Source organism: Arvicola amphibius, chromosome 4 (genome assembly GCF_903992535.2).
Source record: "Arvicola amphibius chromosome 4, mArvAmp1.2, whole genome shotgun sequence".
NCBI lineage: Eukaryota > Metazoa > Chordata > Mammalia > Rodentia > Cricetidae > Arvicola > Arvicola amphibius.
In genome coordinates, this window is record NC_052050.1 from 22,312,978 (window position 1) to 22,333,657 (window position 20,680).

General features: G+C 45.0%; 2 protein-coding genes across 2 annotated transcripts; both read left to right on the top strand.

The window, feature by feature from the left end:
* Positions 1-330: 330 nt before the first annotated feature.
* On the top strand, positions 331-5,775 carry Krt27 (keratin 27). The gene is given in 9 exon segments (XM_038326940.1): positions 331-744; positions 1,436-1,518; positions 1,874-2,030; positions 2,362-2,523; positions 2,608-2,733; positions 4,493-4,710; positions 4,919-4,968; positions 5,635-5,746; positions 5,748-5,775. Coding segments are annotated over 9 exon segments (1,350 nt in total).
* A 5,760-nt stretch (positions 5,776-11,535) lies between these two features.
* Krt26 (keratin 26) lies at positions 11,536-19,874 on the top strand. Its single transcript, XM_038325352.1, has 8 exons — positions 11,536-11,973; positions 12,847-12,929; positions 13,879-14,035; positions 14,160-14,321; positions 14,406-14,531; positions 15,522-15,739; positions 18,133-18,191; positions 19,723-19,874. The coding sequence occupies exons 1-8, from the start codon at positions 11,536-11,538 to the stop codon at positions 19,872-19,874; spliced, it is 1,395 nt and encodes a 464-aa protein (XP_038181280.1).
* The last annotated feature ends 806 nt before the right edge of the window (positions 19,875-20,680 follow it).

Sequence of the window (20,680 nt, forward strand, 5' to 3'; positions counted from 1 at the left end):
TATACTCCTGGAGCCTAGGAGGCAGGAAGGGTTGCTCACCTTAAATTGAAAGGCATCACTATAATAACTTTGATAATACTCCACCCTGCTCCCTCCCAAAGACAACAAACATCAAGGTAACTATCCACCTACGGAAGTGGCCACGGCAGAGTAAAGACATTCATTAGGGGAAAATGTCACCCACTTACGGATAATTCTCAATGAGCTAGCAAACACCATTTTGCTAGGAGAGGCAGAGTTTCCCCTAGAGACACCCTAACGTTGCATATATAAAGCAGTCCTCACCCAGTAGGACATTCACCCTCGGAGCAACACTCCAGCGTAAGCACAATGTCCGTTCGCTTCTCCTCCGCATCCAGACGGCTGGGCTCCGTGAGGCTTTCCAGCACCGGAGCAGCCTTGGGGGCTGGAAATACATGCGGAGTGCCCGGCATCGGAAGTGGTTTCTCCTGCGCCTTTGGAGGCAGTTCCTCGGCAGGAGGGCTCAGTATGGGCAGTGCATCTTGTGGGGCCTTTACGACCAACGAGCATGGCCTCCTGTCGGGCAATGAGAAGGTGACCATGCAGAACCTCAACGACCGCCTGGCCTCCTACCTGGAGAATGTACAGGCACTAGAGGAGGCCAACGCTGACCTGGAGCAGAAGATCAAGGACTGGTATGAAAAATTTGGACCTGGTTCGTGCCGTGGTCTCGATAATGACTACAGTAGATACTTCCCGATCATTGATGACCTCAGATCCCAGGTAAGAAGTACAGGGACATGGGACATATAGACAAGAAAAATAGAAGAGGTCACAGCAGGACATGGAGCACAGTTTCTAGAACTTCATTGCTAATATTCCAAATAATTTCTGGGCTGGGGAGAGGGCTCGGCAGTTAAGAACACTGGCTGCTGCTCTTCCAGAAGACCCGGGGTTAATTCCCAGCATCTACATGGTGGCTCACAACCTAACTCTAGTTCCAGGGGATCTGAAGCCTTCTCTGCCTTCTCCCAGACTCTGAGGGCACCAGGCGTCCACATGGAGCACAAACATACATGCAGTCAAGACACCGATATACATAAAATAAGTGAATTTAAAAAAAAACAACAATAACCATTTATATTCCAATTATAATCTTTGAGCATGACCCACCCATCTGAAATCAGGCATGCAAGCATGTTTTTAGTAAAACGAAAATATAAAAAAAAAAAAAAAACGGCCCAGTGTCTCCAACTATATATTTATAAACGTAAGAGGAAAAATTTTAAAGGTGAAGTGGAAATTAAAATATAAAGTAAAACTGACCGTATCTCGAGTTCCCGTTTTCACAACACCTGATCATCAGCTCGAGGTGCGAGAAGCATTCCTGTGATTCCCACATGCTCCTGGGCTGCGAGGAAACGCGCGCGTTTTCTCTGCTGCCCTCACTCTCACCCATCTCTCCGTTCCTCAGATCATCTCCGCGACCGCAAACAACGCCAACATCGTCCTGCAAAACGACAATGCCAGACTGACGGCTGACGACTTCAGAATGAAGTGAGTAGAGCCAGAGGAAAGCGGACCAGAAGTTATCCCGGGACTTCCCTCTTTTCCTGGCCTTGTTGGGAGTCTTCTCTGCTCTGTCGTCTGTCCCTTTGTTCATTTTTAAAGCAGTAATTAACTCACCCAATTAACTTAGAGAATTCGGAGCTAACACGAGTGATTGTCAAGGTCAGAAGGGAAGAGAACTTTGACTATCCCCCATTATCTAGCTTCATTGAAGTGTGTCCATTCCCTCGTAGGTAATCTCGCTGAAGCTTGCTGTGCTAGGTTAAGTTTTAGGATGACCTGGAAAGTGGGGGAGACTCAAATCTGGTGGGAGAGAATGAACCCCTTCCAACCCATCTCTAAGGTACGAAAGTGAACTGGCCCTTCACCAGAGCGTGGATGCGGACATCAACGGCTTGCGCAGGGTCCTGGATGAGCTGACCCTGTGCAGAACTGACCTCGAGGTCCAGCTGGAAACACTCACAGAGGAGCTGGCGTACCTCAAGAAGAACCACGCGGAGGTAGGCTCTCAACCTTCCCTGTCTTCATAGCCTGCCTCCTTCCCGAAATAGCTTCATATCAAGACGGTTTTAATTTCCCCCTATGCCTTTGGAATGTTTCTGTTATTCCTTCTCAAATGAAACAAACCAGTCCAGGATGGTAGCTCACAGCTACCATCCCAGATCTCAGGCAGGAGGATGGCTGAGTTCAGGGCAGCCTGGGCTCCAGAGTAAGACTGTCTCAAACGAGAAAAAGCAACAAACTTCAGAAAAAGCTTTGAGCCGTGTGGATCCTGTCCACTTGGCTCCCTCACAAACAGTCAGAACCTGATGTGGCTGAAAACCGTTCCAGGAAATGCAGGCTCTGCAGTGCGCAGCGGGAGGCAACGTGAATGTGGAGATGAACGCGGCCCCGGGTGTGGACCTCACTGTGCTGCTGAACAACATGCGAGCTGAGTACGAGGCCCTGGCTGAGCAGAACCGCAGGGACGCCGAGGCCTGGTTCCAGGAAAAGGTAAAGGCAGGCTCACGGGCACACACCTGGCACCAGGCGTGGATGCCGCTGTCCCCACCCTGATACCATCTCCTGCCTTTGCAGAGTGCCACCCTGCAGCAGCAGATTTCAGATGATGCTGGAGCCACCACCTCAGCCCGGAACGAACTTACTGAGATGAAACGAACCCTCCAAACCCTGGAGATAGAGCTGCAGTCCCTCTTGGCCATGGTAAGTATGAAGGACCAGGCAGCTTTGCTTTGGAAGTTGAAAACAAAAAAAAGCTCCTAAGAATTTTCATCCTTGTAGTGTTACTCACTTGGGATTTTAGCCATTGATGACTATGTTAACATCTGCTTGAAAGTCATGCCTAGATGTCAGTAAGCCCTGGGAACCTGCAAATACAATTATTTTGACGTGCTCCGGAAGAAATTCATTTTACCTGTATCAAAAAATCTCTGCAGAGCAGAAATATCTTCCCTGGTTTCCCCACCGGGCCTTCCTGTTGGTCAGTTAATTAAGAGCACTTAAGTTCCTTTTAAGTGGCATAAATAAGAAGCAAAGTAGAGGTGTGAAGGTTGAGTCTAAAGCGAAACACGCCTAATGACAGTAATAATCACCCTTTTCATTAAGGGTTTGCCCAGTCGCTCACCCACAGGTTAGTCCGCAATGCCCCCTGAGGCATAGGCAGGCCGTCTTCACAGCTTACCTCAGTATCTCCTGAAGAAGAATCAGATTCAAAGAGGGGCAGTGACTCCCAGAGTTGCACAAATGGAGACAAATAATGGGACTTCCTCTCCCACTTGCCTAACCAGAGTCTGTACCTTTCCTCCTGTGGCTAGGAGACAGCCAGCGCTGACCCACAAAAGAATGCATGCGCTGTATGTAAATGTGTTAAAACCGGGGCTCATAGGAAAATACCTGGCTTCAAAAGGGTCAGTAAATACTGTCACCTCGCCAGGCATGGTGGCGCACACCTTTGATCCCAGCACTGGGGAAGCAGAAACAGTTGGATCTCTGTGAGTTCAAGGCCAATCCAGTCTAAATAACTTGTTCCAGGATTGCCAGGGCTATAGAGAGAGATCCTGCCTCAGAAAGAAAGAAAAGAAAAGAGAGAGAGAGACAGAGACAGAGAGAGACAGAGACAGAGAGAGACAGACAGAGACAGACACAGAGAGAGAGAGAGGAAAGATACTGAGATACTGCCGTCTCCATTTGTCAACAGGTTAAGGAGCTGGTGCTTTTCTTTGGATCATCCCTTATATACACTGTTTATAGAACTGGCTCTAGAAAAGCAATGACCGGCAGGAGACAGACTTCATGTGATTGACAATGAGGAAGCAAAATGTAGGGGGGCCTTCGTTACTGAGAACACTGGAAACTGCCACACCCCATAAGTGCAGCATACATGGGGGGTGTATATGGTAGGGATCTTTTGGCTGAACCCTAGAGAGAAACAGTTTCACCGTTCTGGATTGACAAGGACCATTTGCCACCATCTGTATCATTATCAAACAGACTAGTATGGCGTGCACCATGAATATTGAGCAAATGGAATCTTCTAGATGAAAATGGCTGTTGGTGTATATGTGCAGTGTGTGTTCATGTGTATGGTGCCCATGTGGGTATGAGTGTGTGCTCATCTGTAAGAAGGCCAGAGGTCAACCTCAGGTGCCATTCCTCTGGAGCTCTCCACAATGTTTTTTTGAGACAGGGTCTCTCACCTGTCTCAACCTGGGGCTCACAGGTTCAGCCAGGCTGGCTGATCATCAAGTCATAGAAATCCTACCTCCATTTCCCCAGCCCTGGGACTACAAGCACATAGCCGTACCTAACTTTTTGTGTAGGTGTTGGGGATAGCTCCCAGGTTCACATGCTTGCAGGGCAAGCACTTCCCCGACAGCTGTCTCCATGGGGATGACTCTCTCCTAAGAGGTTTCTTCTGAGTCGGGACAGTGATGTCTTCTAATACCATCTTTCCAAACCACAGAAACACTCGCTGGAGTGCTCCCTGACCGAGACCGAGGGCAACTACTGCTCTCAGCTGGCTCAGATCCAGGCTCAGATCAGCGCCCTGGAGGAGCAGCTGCACCAGGTCAGGACCGAGACTGAGGGCCAGAAGCTGGAATACGAGCAGCTGCTAAACGTCAAGGCTCACCTGGAGAAGGAGATCGAGACCTACTGCCGCCTCATAGACGGAGACGAGGGGTAGGCACTGTGCCTCTAAGGGCTCTCTTTAAGGTTTCTAAAAGTCACCTGAAGCTCCAGCAGGTCTCTGATTCCAGATCACGGGGGAATGGATGCGCAGTCCCCAGCATTATTTCAGCAGCCAGTAAACTCCTGTGAATCTCTGCTTCTCAGTTGCTTTAGCACAACACAGAGATGTAAATAATGAAAAAATCTATTTTTTTTACAGCTCTTGTGTTAAGTCAAAAGGCCAAGGAGGACCCGGAAATCAGATAAAGGGTAAATTAAAAGCTCTACAAAACCTTCAGTGGTTTCTTCTCTCCTCTCTTTGCTTCTTTCCCTCCTCCTCTATCCCTGGACCCTCTCTTCCTCTTGTGTGCATGTGTGCAGGTGCACCTGTAGGTGGACACCAGAGGACAAACTCAAGTAGTGCTCCTCATCCAAGGCCCATCTTTTTGTTTGAGACAGGGTCTCTTATGGACCTAAAGCTCGCCAAGTAGGTGAGGCTGACCAGTCAGTGGCACCCAAGGATCCTCCTGTCTCTACCTCCCCAGACCTAGGATTACACGTGACTTGCTTTATGTGGGGGTCTGGGGATGGAGCTCAGGTCCTCATCACTACAAAGCAAACACTTCATGGGTTGAGCCGTCTCTGAAGTCTTCTTTTCTCTTATTTTCTGTCTTTTTTGTTATATATGTTTCTTTTGTTTTGGGGGGCAGGGTTTTGTGTGTGTGTGTGTGTGTGTGTGTGTGTGTGTGTGTAGCACTGGCTATTCTGGAACTTTCTATGTACACTAAGCTGGCCTCGAACTCAGAGATCCACCTGCCTTGACTTCCTGAGTGCTGGGACCACCACCACCCAGCATAGTCTATATTTTTCAAACGCTGAATTATTTCCCATCTGTGAACTTCACAGAATGTTCATGGTTTGTCTGTGTCATTTCAGAGCCGTCTAAAACCGCCATTGTTAAAACTGTTGTTGAAGAAGTAGATCCCCGTGGCAAGGTTCTCTCCTCCAGAATTCACACCCTGGAAGAAAAGTCTACCAAAGTTAACAAGAACGAGCAAAGAAAGGATGCCTTCTTGAACTCCACTGCCTAAAATGAAGAGCCCTACTTTAAAATACCAAATCTAAACGGTTTTCCAAAATAGGGCCCTCTTATGTTTCTGCTTCTCTCCCAGTGAGTGAAGACAACCCTTTTAGACTAGTGACATTTCTTTGGCTTTCTCTCTGGTGGTGTTTCAATAAATGTCTTCCTGTTGCAAGCTATCCTGCCTGGTTCTGGTTCATCACTGCATTTGAAGTACACCCTCCCACTGAAGCTAAGCTCCGCCTTTAATTTCCTCTGTTCAGTCCATAGCTTTTTGCAAGTTAGGAACTTGTTGAATATGTAAGGGTTGTAGTCTTTTCGTGTGTCTACAAAATTTTATCTCCCAACCTTCCACACATACTGGGTGTATATATGTTGAGTGCTAGGCGGTGAAAATAAAACAGCTACTAAAAAATTAAAAATAAAAACCAGTTCCTGGAGCCTGAGAGATGACCCAGGTTCAGTTTCCAGCACCCACATGGAGACTCATAACACCCTGTATCTCCAGTTTCAGGGGATCCAACACCCCCTTCTGGGCCTCCTTGGGCACTGTACAAATACAGTAAACACATAAATAGGATGGCAAAACACTCATAAAATAATGATCTTGAGTATATATAGTAGACTCAGAGAAGTGAAAATAGAAAATTGAAGAGTCAAAAACATCCTAAGGAAAGATGATACATGTAGATTTTTTTAAGAGAAGAGAGAGAGAGATTGCATAAGGGGGAGGGTAAAGATTGCAAGAGCCAGAGGAAGTGGAAGAGTGCTGAAAACCAGTGTTTTCTGGACATGACCGGGCTGTAATATTCATGGCAGCTTTGACTCTGTGCACAAGACCCACACAATACCAAGCTAATCAATTTCCAGCATCAGTAGTCTGGAGAGTCTAACCAAGCATGCACAAAGTGCTTGTTTCTATTCCAGGACCACATAAGCCCTGGGTGTGGTGGCACACCCCTGTATCTGCACTCTGGGAGGTGCATGGAGGAGGACCAGAAGCTCAAGGTCATTCTTAGCTACAGACAGAAGGCAGCCTGGGCTACCTGAGACCTAGCCTCAAAAATACAACTAAGACAACCTACCCAGGTAGCCTAAGACAAACACGCTCACTTCACTTTCTGAAAAACTGACTTTTACATCCTCTACTTTTATATCAAAACAGGGGCAGAGAGGATCTCTTGCATATAGTTCTACAGTCAGAAATACTTAGCCACTGTGGAAGACAGTTCATTGGGCTCTTCCTTACAAAGCTAAACACTTTGTAACACTCTCTGACCCGTTGATACAGCAATTACTGGAAACCAGTGGATCCTTTACTCCTCTATCCAAAGGAGGTGACAACATCGCCACACAAAAACCTGCACAGGAGGGGCTGGAGAGATGGCTCTGTGGTTAAGAGCACTTGCTGCTCTTCCAGAGGACCAAATAAATGAAGACAGATCCATACGATGGGGCATTAGCCAGAGCTAGCATGCCATGAAGAGACAGAGAGAAAACTTTGATGTGCATTATTAAGTGAAAGAAGCCAATCTAGAAAGACTACATCATGTAGGAGGCCAACTCTTTGACATCCTGGGAAACACAAAACTGTGGAAACAGTAGCGTTGATCAGTGGTTGCCAAGGACTGAGAAGGGAGGATAAATGGGGAGTCAAGGGATTCATATAACAAGGAAAGTAGTCTATATACTACCATGATGGCAGGCATGGGTCAGCATACAATTGTCCAGCCAACAGTGTTCACCAAGAGTGAACTCTAACATGAACCATGGACTCTGGTGAGTATGGCATGTCTGTCTGTGATCTGCGGAACACAGGCACTGCTCCAGAGAGGGCTGCTCACATGGACCAGTGGGGAGGCAATGCATGATGGTGGGGAGTCTGTGGGAAACCTTTGCACCTTCCTCTGAATTTTGTTGTGAGTTAAAAACAACTCTCAGGGCTGGAGAGCTGGCTCAGTGGTTAAGAGCACTGACTGCTCTTCTGGAGGTACTGAGTTCAATTCCCAGCAACCACCTGATGGCTCACAGCCATCTGTAATGGGATCTAATGCCCTGATGACCTCTTCTGACGTGCAGGGATTCATGCAGATGGAGCATTCATTCCAAAAACAAACAACAAGAAAAATCATACAAAAAACAACTCTCAAAAAAATCTTTTTTGATGACTCAATAGTTAGCTCAGATTTCCTTCGCCGTTTTGGATGTCTGATCATCAAACCATCTAAACTAAGGGAATAAACTCTTTCTACTGGAACCAGGCTGAAAGGAGGATATAGTCTAGAAACCACTTGGTCCCCACAACCACCCTATAAGGTGGATGCTGTGGTCATCATCGTTTTACGAGTAAGGAAACTGAGTCAGAGAGCAGTGGAGTCATTTTCTCAGAATCACACAACTAATAACTGGAGGTGCTGGAGTTCAGACAGACTGACTCACGGTCTGTGCTAAGCCACAACCTAATGCCCTGTTGCTGAGAACCAGGAACTCTGTGGCCCCACCCTCCCCAGGATCTACGTACATGGTGGAAGGAAAAAACCGACACCTGGAAGTTATCCTGTGATCTTCACATGCATACTGCAGCATGCAGGCACTGTGTGTGTGTGTGTGTGTGTGTGTGTGTGTGTGTGTGTGTATACACACATATATATACATATATATATTTACATACATAAAAAGTTTTTTGAATAAAATGCTTTTGTAAAATACCCAAGAGAGATATAAAATACCCATCTTTACAGTTTTTACATTGTTTTTTTATTTATGTTGTGTGTGTGTAGATGTGGGCATGTAGACATAGCATGCCATGCACACATGTGAAAGTCAGAGGACTGTTTGCTTCCGTAAGTCCTCTCCTTCCACCACGTGGGTCCTGGAATCGAACTCAAGTCCTCAGGCTTGGCATCAAGTAAGACAGCAATGAAAAGCTTCAGGCTGAAGTGAGGCTCTAAAACATCATAAAAGTTAAAGTTCAATTCAGTTCAATTTCTTTGGATACCAGCAACATAGATAGAATGTGACACTTTAGTACCTTGTAGAGATTCTCGAGAAATGACGAAAGATACCACTGCACGCTGCTTTCTGACCATGAGTATATAACCTGAAGACGCAAAGACACTGATAGAAGCGACCTGGGGAATTTGCTCAAGTCATCTTCTACTTCCAGAAAACACTAAAGTATATTTATACTCTTAAAGTTTTAGTTCAGAGGGCTAGGGAGATGGCTCAGCAGTTAAGAGCACTGGCTCTAAAGGACCTGGGTTCAATTCCCAGAACCCACAGGGTGGATCACAACCATCTATATCTCCAGTTCCAGGGGACCCAACGCCCTCTTCTGACCTCCACCAGACCAGGCAAGCAAGTGGTACACAGACATACATGCAGACAAAACATTCATATATACACACAAAAAAATAAACTTTAAAAAAAAAAACTTTAGTTTACAGGAAATCTGTAAAGAGATGTAAAGAGACATCCTATGTGTAAACACCGGCTGTGTTTCCGGAAGTTAAGCATTGTACGGCCTGCTTTGACGGAGAAGTCTGTGATCTGTGTGGACATGTTATTTCCAGAGCCAGCTCATCTCCAAAATGGTTCTAATAATATATGCTTAACGTATTCTATAAGAGATAAGTTAATTAGTATTTATAAGCTACCTGGAGATAAATAGATTGGGTTAATAATACTCTGCAGTTTCATTAACACTCTTATCTAAAAAAAAAAAAAATCCAGTCTTACAAACTATTACTCTGCCAACACACTGTTTGGTTCTTTCATGCGTGGGAAACACTGGCAAAAATGTAAAAATTTGGCCAAGCCACAACAAAATCACTAATAATTCTCTGGATATAATTTAGAAATCTTATAGAACACTGGTATGGTCTGAATTACAGTTTTGTGTTAATTATTTTTAAACATTTGTGCTTTTCAAATGCAGACATTATAGTCCACTGAATAGCTCTTGTACTGTAGTGACAAACATCTGCTATTTCTCAAAATTCAGTATCTACAACACTGAAAAATCTCACTGGGGAAAGAATTCATGTTTTCAGAACTAAACCTGTTAGCAGTCGACCAATCGGTTTTTACCCATAGTAAGTGACAGCATCCCGGCCCTGTCTGATGTGTCCACCTTATTATAGTAATACAAATAATTAACATTTATAAAGTGTCTGTGTCCTTCAGACTGTCTTCTAGCCATTCATTATTGGAGCTGCTCATTGAAGCCTTTGACTGGCACCATCAGATGTGATTCTATTCATCTGTTCCTAGAGAAGCGAAGCAGGAAGAGACAGGCTCATTTCCCAAGGGCTCCATGGAAAAGCAGAAAGCATCTGTTCCCCCATGACAACCAGGCGCCTGGGTACCACATTGTGGATGTCCTAGGGAGTGATGGAAACAGCCTCCTCTTCCATGTATTTCATTCCCCACTGATCAACGTGAAACTCGTGTCTCAGAGTCACATACATAGATGAAAACTAGAGACCCATGAAGGCGTGGGGTGGTGCATGCCTGAAATCTCAGCATTTGGGGAGCCAGAGGCATCAGAGGATAAGACAAGTTCAAGGTCAGTTTGTTCTATATGGTGAGCTCCAGGCCAACCCAGGCTATATTGTGAGAATCTATCTCAAAATGTACTTTTTTGAGGATAAAAAGCAAACAATTTGGAGTCTCGGTAGCCAGTTGAACTGATTGCTCCTAGACCGAATAAACTCTCGCCAGGCTCAGCGGCATGTGTCTGCAATCCCAGCACTCAGATGGCTGAGAGAGGAAAACTGGATTCCAAAGCCTTGGCTACATGAGACCCATCCCGAAAGTAACTATAGAGCTTGTCACTCATTTTCAGCTTATTACAAACAAGCACAAGGGGCTGGAGAGAGAGCTCAGTAAATAAAGTGTTTGCCGTGCAAGCATGGACGACATGAGTTCGATCCCAAGGGACCGTGCAAAAAAACAGGGTCTTGGATTTCCGCTTACCGTCCCAACACTGGGGAGGCAGAGACATATGCAGATCCTGGGGCTTCCTGGCCAGCAAGCCTCACCTACATCACAAGTTACAAACCAATGAGACCCCCCCATCTCAAAAAAACAAGCAAGGTAAATGGCAGAACAGCAGCTGAGGTTGTCCTATGGTTGCCCCACCTGTGTGTACATACATGCACACACACACGTGCATCAGCACATGTAGATACCCACGAATATGCATATACGTGCATGTGCAAAAATAGATCAAGTCAAGAATTCTCATCGGCAAGAGATCGCTAAATATGGAGAGCTTCCGTCTCGGTAGGAAGGAGAATGCCCAGCCAAGTCAACTGAGATACTTGAGTGCATTTCTTCCTCACAGGGAGCAAGTATTTCTTTGTTCTTGGTGGGAAGCAGGGTCTCTGCTCTTTTCCAGGGGTCAAGAAGATGTAAGCTCTCATCTTTGTAACACAAATGATGGCTTCCTCGCTGCGATCTACGGGGCTATGATTTAGCCTTACTAAGACTGCGAGGCTATGAATTAGGATCATCGTACCTGGCACTTTCTTCATATATAAAAAATATCCTCGGGGCACTTTGCCACCTACTGGACACTATTAAAAATCACCCAATTATGAAAAATAGCAATTAGGATACGACTAATGTTTTATTACAGATCAGCATAGCAAAGATTGAATCCTATAAAAGCCAGTGGGGTTGTCACCCCGTGGAAGATAGACTTTGACTCTGCACCTCTCTCAGGAAGAAGGTCGCTGGGTTGTCCTGTCACCATGTCTTTTCGATTTTCTGGGGGTTCCAGGGTCTGTTCTCGAGCTGGGTCTGTCAGGCTGTCCAGGGGAGGGGCAGGCTTTGTGGCTGGAAATGTGTGTGTTGGTCCTGGAACAGAGAGCAGTTTTTCTTGCACCCTTGGGGGCATCTCTTCTGGAGGAAGCTTTGGCAATGGCAACGAGGTGTCAGGAAGAGCGAACAGCATTGGCTTCCTTAACAACGAGTCTGGGCTTCTCTCTGGGAATGAGAAGGTGACCATGCAGAACCTCAACGACCGCCTGGCATTGTACCTGAACCACGTGAGTGCCCTGGAGGAGTCCAACACTGACCTGGAGAAGAAGATCGAGGACTGGTATGAGAAATTTGGGCCCGGCAGTGGTCGTAGACTCGACTATGACTACAGCAAGTATTTCTCAGTCATCGAGGATCTGAAAAGACAGGTAAGAACGGCCGATTCCCATACTGTAGCTATAGGCAGGGGGCGGGCACAACTAAAAGCAAAGGAAACCTAGAAAGTATTTAGCAGTGGGGTGTGGTGGGTCACATCACCCATCCTAGCTACTGAAGAGGCTGTGACAGAGAACCACAAGGCTGAGGCTGGCCTGGGAACTCAGAGACCCTAGATCAATTTAAAAGAAAAAGCTAGAAATACAGTAGATATAATAGTAGAGCTTTTGCCCAGCATGCCTGTGACTCTCATCATAATCAAGCTTAATTCTTTCATTCATTACAAATGTGCTTACCAATTGTATGGGGTGTGGAATTTGCCCACTCTTTGTTCCCAGAGTTAAGGATGGTATTTAATAATTTTTCAAAAATGTAGAATCAAATAGTCAAAGAGAAATAGCTTCAACGTCAATATAATTGAACCAGGCCTGGAGATAAGGTCCTGAAATCCCAGACACCCTAGAGGATGAAGCAGAAGGATCACAAGTGTGAAGCTAGCCTGGGTAATTTAATGAGATCCTATCTCGAAATCAAAACTAAAACAAGAACTGGGGACATAGTCAGTAGCAGAGTGTTCGCCTAGCATGTAGAACCACAAGGATGCTGCATTAATTTTTTTAATTTTTGATATTTAATTCATACTTTTAGATGAGTAACAATGAAATTATCTGTGGGGCTCCTTATTATCTGAATTCTATCCAAAGTTTTTGTTATTGTTGCTGTCATCTAATACGCTAGGTAAGAGCTCTACCACTGAGTTACACCCCAAATCAAGTTTCTTTGAGTAGCCAAAGAAAGACACCAATAGAAATATCTGAGAGAGATTCACACTGATGTTGGAATGTCCTTTGATCTGTCCCATTCAGATTGCTTCTATGACCGCCTGTAACGCCAACCTTATTCTTCAAAATGACAATGCCAGGCTTACAGCTGATGACTTCAAGATGAAGTAGGTGAAAGAGGAGAGATTATTATTAATAATGGCTAAAGGACTACAGTCGCACTAGAGAGTGTATCTTTTGCTTTTAAAACCTGTTTTTTATGTGTTTTATTTTATGTATATGGGTGCTTTGCATGTATGTCTGCGCATGACTTGTGTGTCTGGTACCTTTGGAGGCCAGAAGGGAACATTGGATCCACTGAAATCAGAGTTACAGACAGTTGTTAGCGCCATATGGGTGCTGGGAGCCAGCTGTGGGTCCTCTGGAAAAGCAGTCAGTGCTCTTAACCACTGAGCCACCTCTCTAACCTCCCAAAAGGAACGATTTTAATGAAGCCATTCTAGATCAACAAAGAAGTAGAATTTAATGCATCCTTTTAAAGAGATCTATCATAATTTTTTTCAAAATCTGACATTATTTTATTCTGATATGTTATTGGACAACCAAGATCAACTGGAAAGAAGTAACACTTCTAAAATAATGTGGTTTTAGAGGCTGGGATGTGGGTAAAGGGTCTGCCACAAAATCGTGAGGGTCTACCTAAGTTCACATCCCCTAGCAGCCACATAAAAAGAAGGGAATAGCAACATGCATGTATAACTCCATGCTGGTGCAGTGGAGACAGGAGGGGCTTGAGGGCCAGTCAGTGTGGACAAACTGGTGAGCTCCAGGTTCACTGAGAGATCCCGTCTCACAAAAGAAGGTGGCAAGTTATTGAGAAAGACACCGATATTGACCTCTGACCTCCACATGCACAAGCATGTGCAAACACATTCACATACAAAAAAATGCACTTATAAACTAATAGGTATCTCAAACAATCTTAATAGTTTGACATGGCCCGAAGCCTCAGAAATACACACAGAATCAGAACACCTACCCCTCAGCATTCTAAGTGTCTTTATACGTGATACCCACTGGTAATCACAATCCTAAAACACCTTTGCACCCTTCAAGGTATGAAAATGAGCTTGCTCTACACCAGAGTGTTGAGGCCGACACCAACGGTCTTCGCAGAGTGTTGGACGAGCTGACGCTTTCTACGACCGATTTGGAAATCCAGTGTGAGGCTCTGAGCGAGGAGCTGACTTATCTCCAAAAGAACCACGAGGAGGTAAGGAAGCCTGCAGAACAGCCTCACACACCGGTTCCTTTTTCACGCCCACTATCCGGTCCATACCAGGGAGTGGGTGTCAATCAAAATCCTCCCCTGGGTATTAATGATTACCTCTTTCCAGGAAATGGGAGTCCTGCAAAATGCATCAGGGGGGACCATCAATGTGGAGATGAACGCGGCCCCCGGCGTGGATTTAACCGCCATGTTGAACAACATGAGGGCTGAATACGAAGATCTGGCTGAGCAGAACCGCAAAGATGCAGAGGCCTGCTTTAAAGAGAAGGTATATCCGCGGCCGGGACACGGAAGGGTCTCTTTGGGTAAACAGCCGAGCGGGTTACTAACCCTTGTGTCCATTCCTCTTCAGAGCGCGACGCTGCAGCGACAGATTTCAGATGATGCAGGAGCAACCACGGCGGCCAGAAATGAGCTGATGGAGCTGAAACGCAACCTGCAGACTCTGGAAATAGAACTTCAGTCCATCTCAGCGATAGTACGTAGGAACGGAACGGGAGCCGTCCATCTCCCGGCTTTCTACTGCCGCAGCAAAACACCCCAAGCAGGATATTTTGTTTAAAAAAAGGGGGGAGGTTAGGTTTGTTTACTCACGGTTTTGGAAGCTGCAAATCCAAGTAGCATGGCCCCGACTCCCCGACTGTGGCAAGGCCACATCACATCACATCATCGTGAGTGGCATCATTACAAAAGTTTGAGCATAAGACACAAAGCTAGAACTGTTTTTAAAATAACTCTCGCTGGAGAGCTAACTAGCTTCTGACTAGAACCAAACTTACTCCAAGAGCAGAGCCCTTAGTGATTTAACACCACCACCACCTCCTCCGCTAGCCCCACCTCTTAAAGGTCCCCACATAGCTTAATATCACCATACTGGGACCAAGTTTCGGATACATAAATTCTTAAGGGGCCATACTCAAACCACATCCAAAACCTAACATTTTATGTGCATAGGTAAGTAAATATATGTGTACGATGGATATTTTTAGTATTTTATTTTATGTCTATTAGTTTTGGCTGCGTGTATGTATGCATATTGTGTGTGTGCCTGGTGCCTGTGGGCTCAGAAGAGGATGTCAGATCCGCTGGAGCTGGAGTTACAGATGGTTGAGAGCCACCATGAAGGTGCTGGGAACACAAGTCGTCTGCAAGAGCAACAAGTATTCTTAACTGCTGAGCCATTTCTCCAGCCCCTATAAGACGAATGTTTAAAACATTAAATGTAATGTATATAAATGACCAGAATATGTCATATTAAGTAATATGAATCCCATAATTAAGTGACTACCATATATTAAGTGACAGGAATTGCATCCACAAGCATTACTTCTGACACACCAATCCCAGATGTCAACGTTCTTTTTCTACACGAATCCCGCCAGTTTTGACTTCCGGTTGAAAACACGTACACCTCGTACACATGCGGACATGTCGCCCTCTCCAGCACGTCATTCTGCTGTTCTTTCAGAAAGAGTCCTACGAGAGTTCATTGGCCGAGACCGAAGGGAATTACTATGCTCAACTCCACCAAATCCAGGAGCAGATAAGGGTGCGGGAGGAGCAGCTGCAGCAGATCCGAACAGAGACAGAGGGGCAGAAGCTGGAGCACGAGCAACTGCTGGGCATCAAAACGTGTTTAGAGAAGGAGATTGGCATGTACTGCAACTTACTAGACGGAGAGGAACGGTGAGTGCTGACGTGCAAAACAACCAAGTGCGAAGTAGGCTTTTGTATGCAATTATTATACATGTTACATATTGTCTAAGTGTATTATGTGCTTAATACAAAAGTATAGCATCTATTACACACTTAGTATATGTTCTGCTTATTTTATGATATATAGCATATTGCATCCCATAACTTCTTAAAATCATGTGTGTGTGTGTGTGTGTGTGTGTGTGTGTATACAATACTGTATTCAATGAAACAAAAACAGACAGAAATTTGAAATCAAAACTTACAGTGTTCTTTGGCTTGAGTGTTGTGGTTATTGTTGATGATGACTTTTAGAGACAGAGTCTCATTACGTAGTCCAGACCCCGAACTCTGTGATCTTCCTGCCTCAGCCTCCTGAGTACTAGGATTACAGGCATGGGGGGGCCACACACCTAGCCTAGAAATCAACAATCTGAGTATGGAAGCCATTTGCGTGCTTAAGTATATGAAGAACAATTAAATATAAAATCCTTGGTCATTCCAGTACTCTGGTCCAAGAAAAAATTGGCTTTCTTTTATGCTTGTGTTTACATACATTTTTTCATAACTCAACCTGTTGTGTTTCTTCACTAGTTACTACACCCACACACACATTCTGTCCTAGTTTAGAATGATTAAGAGGATTCCACTGCACTGGTGGTATTGTGGTGAGCACATTACCTCCTGAGATGGCACAGAGAGACATCAGAGTTTGTTAGCCAAGACCCCAAAAGCCCCAGAATCGCAGTCCTGGGTGTGGATCTCACCCTGGGTGAATCTGAACACATGGTTAAACCCCTTTGAAGCACAGTTACCTCTCTGGTAAAGCTGGAAATACAGGGAAACCGCTGTTCTCGGCGGCAGCACCTCACCGTGACGCTGCAGGGCCTTGAGACAGGCTGACTCTCAAATCCTACTCGGTCATCAGCGGCTGCTACTAAACGGTTGCCCATTTCACCCTGGATAAGCTGCCTTCTTTGCAGTCTCTGAGGTCGGGGTGAGGGGCCTTTTCAGACTATTCTTTGTTTGTTTGTTTTTTGTTGATGTTGGCCTTTATTTTCAATACATCCCAACCTCAGTTTCCCCTCCCTCTCCGCTGCTCCCAATACCCTGTAACCTTCCATCTCCCAAAGATCCACTCCTCCTCCTCTCCCTCCTCCTCCTCCATTTCCCTTCAGAAGAGAGCAGGCCGCTCAGAGATGTCCACCAAACACAGCATAACAAGATATAATAAGACAAGGCACAAACCCTCACGTCAGGGCTGGACAAGGAAACACAGTAGGTGTTGGTAGCATAGCAGTGACAGCTCTCCCTCTTCAGTGTTTGGAAACCATTCGGTCTTCACTTAACTTACAGTACCTTTTAAGCAATGTTAAAAACATAACTTTTTTGCCGGGCAGTGGTGGCGCACATCTTTAATCCCAGCCCTTGGGAGGCAGGGGCACACAGATATCTGAGTTTGAGGCCAGCCTGGTCTACAGAGTGAGTCACAGGACAGGTAAGGCTACACAAAGAAACCTTGTCTTGAAAAAAATAAAAATAAAGCATAACTTTTCACATGAATGTGTTGTCTTTCTAACATTAAATACTATTCTGGTTTTTTGTTTGTTTTGTTTTTTGGGTTTTCTTTTTTTTCTTTTTTTTTCTTTTTTTTTTTTTGCTTGTTGGTTTTGGTTTGGTTTTTGGTTTTTCAAGAAGGGTGTCTCTGTGTAACTAATTCCTGGCTTTCCTGACACTAGCTCTGTAGACCAGGCTGGCCTCAAACTCACAGAGCTCTTCTGCCTCTGCCTCCCAAGTGCTGGAGTTAAAGGCGTGCACCACTGTGCCTGACTAGATCTCTGTTTTCTACAGTACCTAGTCCAGCTCCTTCTACAAGCAGGCACTGAACTGTTGAGTGCTGCCCATGTTTTTAGATGGAAAAGAGGATGTCTGGCCATAAACAGCCATTTAATTTCTTTTCACGATGCTGAAGTCGCAAACAGCTTATTAATGTCCCTTTAAAATAGAACAATTTAAAACTTACTGAAACTAGAACTCCAAAATTATTATTTCTGGGGCTGGAGAGATGAGTCAGCAGTTAAAAGTGAGTTTAATTCCCAGCACTCATGTCGAATAGCTCACAATTGCCTGTAACTCCAGATCCAGGGAATCTAATGCCCACTTCTGGCCTCCACAGGCACCTGCATATATGTTGATGACACACATGCACATATATAACGGGAGCAAAGTGCAGCTTCTTACTAGCTACATAGTTTCAAATAGACTCTGCTGGCGGCAAGCAATAAATTACTTTTAACTTTTTAAAAACCATTATTTCCAATTCACAATCATTTATGAGCTTCTACTTGGGAGAAAAAGACAATAATCTACTCTTCTCTTCACAGAAGAAGTGAGTCCACATGCTACAAAGCAAAGGACAGCAAGACTACAAATGAAGTCAATGGTATGGACAGGATTTCAGTTTAATTCTGTCTGGGTACGCGTGTGAGTGTGTGTGTGTGTGTGTGTGTGTGTGTGTGTGTGTGTGTGTGTGCCTGCTCTCCACCTTGCCCTTTGAGAGAGTGGCTCTCAATTGTCTGGAACTTGTCAGTTTGGTCAGGCTGGCCCGCCACTGAGTGCCCCTGTCTCTGCCTCCCCCATGCTGAGATTACAAGCCTGCACACCACCCTGGCTTTTGTATCCGCCAGCTAGGGATTGGACTCAGTCCTTCATACAGCAAGAGCATCTCTCCCTGAGCCATCCCCGCAGCCTTGGGTGATTCTTCATAAACCTCTCAGTGTTATCAAATGAGCTCCTTCTTTGTTAACTAAATTTGCTTTCCAGTTTAGATCTAGTGAACTAACCAGTGAGGTTATTGTGGCTTTATCTATCTATCTATCTATCTATCTATCTATCTATCTATCTACCTATCTACCTACCTATCTATCTATTTCTTATTTGTCTATTTATTTTTCCTCAAGTTTTGCTTTGTAGCTCAAACTGGCCTGGAATGCATAGTTTTTGTTTGTTTTGTTTTTTATTTTGCCCTTTGCCTATCACGTGCTAGGATTGCAGATCTGCACCACCATACCCACCTGACAATCCTTAATGTTCATATCTTATATCCCTGTAGAACAGATATGATGAAATTATAAAATCGCTGTCATAAAGAATAAGCCCTCCGATATCTTTAGTGCCTAGAATGCATTATTTTTCAGTTTTACTGTGTAATAAAAGAGCTTCTTTAAGTTGCTAAGCTAAGACAAGCTGGTATTTAATAAAGAAGGAGATAGCCAGGCCTGGCCAAGCAGACCTACAGTCCCAAGTAGCTGGAAGGTTGCAGTAGGAGGTCTGTAAATTCTTCCCTTCTCTGGGTCACAGAGGGAGGCAGAAGCCGGTTTGAGCGATTTAATGGAACGCTGTCTCAAAATAAAGCATGAAATGAGGGCTGGGCATACAGGTGAGAAATGGAGCCCTGGCCTATATGCTTTGAGTTCCTGAGTTCAACCTCTAGTTCTAAAAGGGAAACGGGGGGGGGGGGGTGGGAGAGAGGGAGGAAGGAAAGAAGGGAAGGAGAGAGAGAGGGAGAGAGGAAGAGAGGGAGGGGAGGGCATTGATTGTTCCGGACCTGATGTTTTAATAGACTGTTTTAATGCATACTTTCTTTGTGCTTTCAAGTACCACTGCAGAGAGAGAAAGAGAAAGACAGAGGAGAGAGAGACAGACAGACAGACAGAAGGAGGGGGAGAGAGAGAGAGAGAGAGAGAGAGAGAGAGAGAGAGAGGAGAGGAGAGAGCAAGAGAGAGCAAGAGAGAGCAGAAAAAGAGAGTTCAAACAATCAATATGGATCTTGTTAAACGCTGACTTTAAACATAGCATTGTATCTCAATTGTCTTCAAATTTACAAAAACCAGTTTTTAAAAACAGACCTGCCATGACTAAGTGCCTTTCCCCTATTAAGACTGAGCACTGACCTTTCCCTGATTTCATTGTAGACTCAACAGAAGAGACGTTTGTCAGAACAGTGACTGAGGAGCTAGATCAACTCGGCAGCCTTCTTTCCCTGAGAGTGCACTCGGTAGAAGAAAAATCTTCTAAAATCAGCAACATTACCATGGAGCAGCGGGTGCCTTCCAAAGCCCTGTAGTGACTGAAAGATCGTTCTTAAAACAAAAGGCTGTCTCTGCAAAATTCCAGTGATCAAGTAACATAAGAAAATTATTCATGCCTGTTCTTAAAACTCCTCAAAGGACTAGACTCAGGTTTCCTTTCCCTCCTCTTCTCACACTGTCATGGGTAACTCAGACGGAGGTGCTGGGACCCTTCTTGGACAGAGAAAAGAAATCTGTGGAAAGCCATTATGAAGCCGATATGAAGCAGAGTTGGGGTTTACTAAAAGACATTTTTAACTTGAATCTGAAACATGGGTCCATAGAGAAGTGTTCAGGGCAGGGATGAGGTGTACCCTAGCATGGGCTTTTTTTTTTTTTTTTTTTTTTTTTTGTAGGTTTTCAAGACAGGGTTTCTCTGTGCTAACAGCTCTGGAAATTTATTGACCAGGCTGGCCTTGAACTCACAGAGATCTGCTTGCCTCTGCCTCCCCTCCCAAGTGCTAGGATTAAAGCCCTGTGCCATCACCCGCCCCGCAAACACTCAGGCCTCTTTATCACAGGTATATGTAGGAGTGTGCGCTTTCTCAAGTTATCTCTCCAAAGGTTACAAGAAATGCCCCCTCTTGTTTCTTTAACATTGCTCGAAGGGCACAGCTTGTAACACAGTTAAAAGTTAGAAGAATTTCCTTCTGTAAGGAAGGGTAGAAGATGGATCAATGGGGATGTTGTTTAGATTTAGGCATGAGAAGGGGATGGAGGTTCTAAGTACATACAGTTTAGCTAGACAAGGTGTCTTTGGGGAAAGTCGTGTACTGTCTCTCGGGCCATTTGGGCTTCACCA

Excerpts from the sequence above, each read along its gene's own strand:
- Krt26 (XM_038325352.1), top strand. The coding sequence starts at position 11,536 with ATGTCTTTTCGATTTTCTGGGGGTTCCAGGGTCTGTTCTCGAGCTGGG. Across the intron at positions 14,532-15,521 it reads TTCAGTCCATCTCAGCGATA|AAAGAGTCCTACGAGAGTTC; the intron begins GTACGTAGGAAC and ends CTGTTCTTTCAG. Across the intron at positions 15,740-18,132 it reads TTACTAGACGGAGAGGAACG|AAGAAGTGAGTCCACATGCT; the intron begins GTGAGTGCTGAC and ends TTCTCTTCACAG.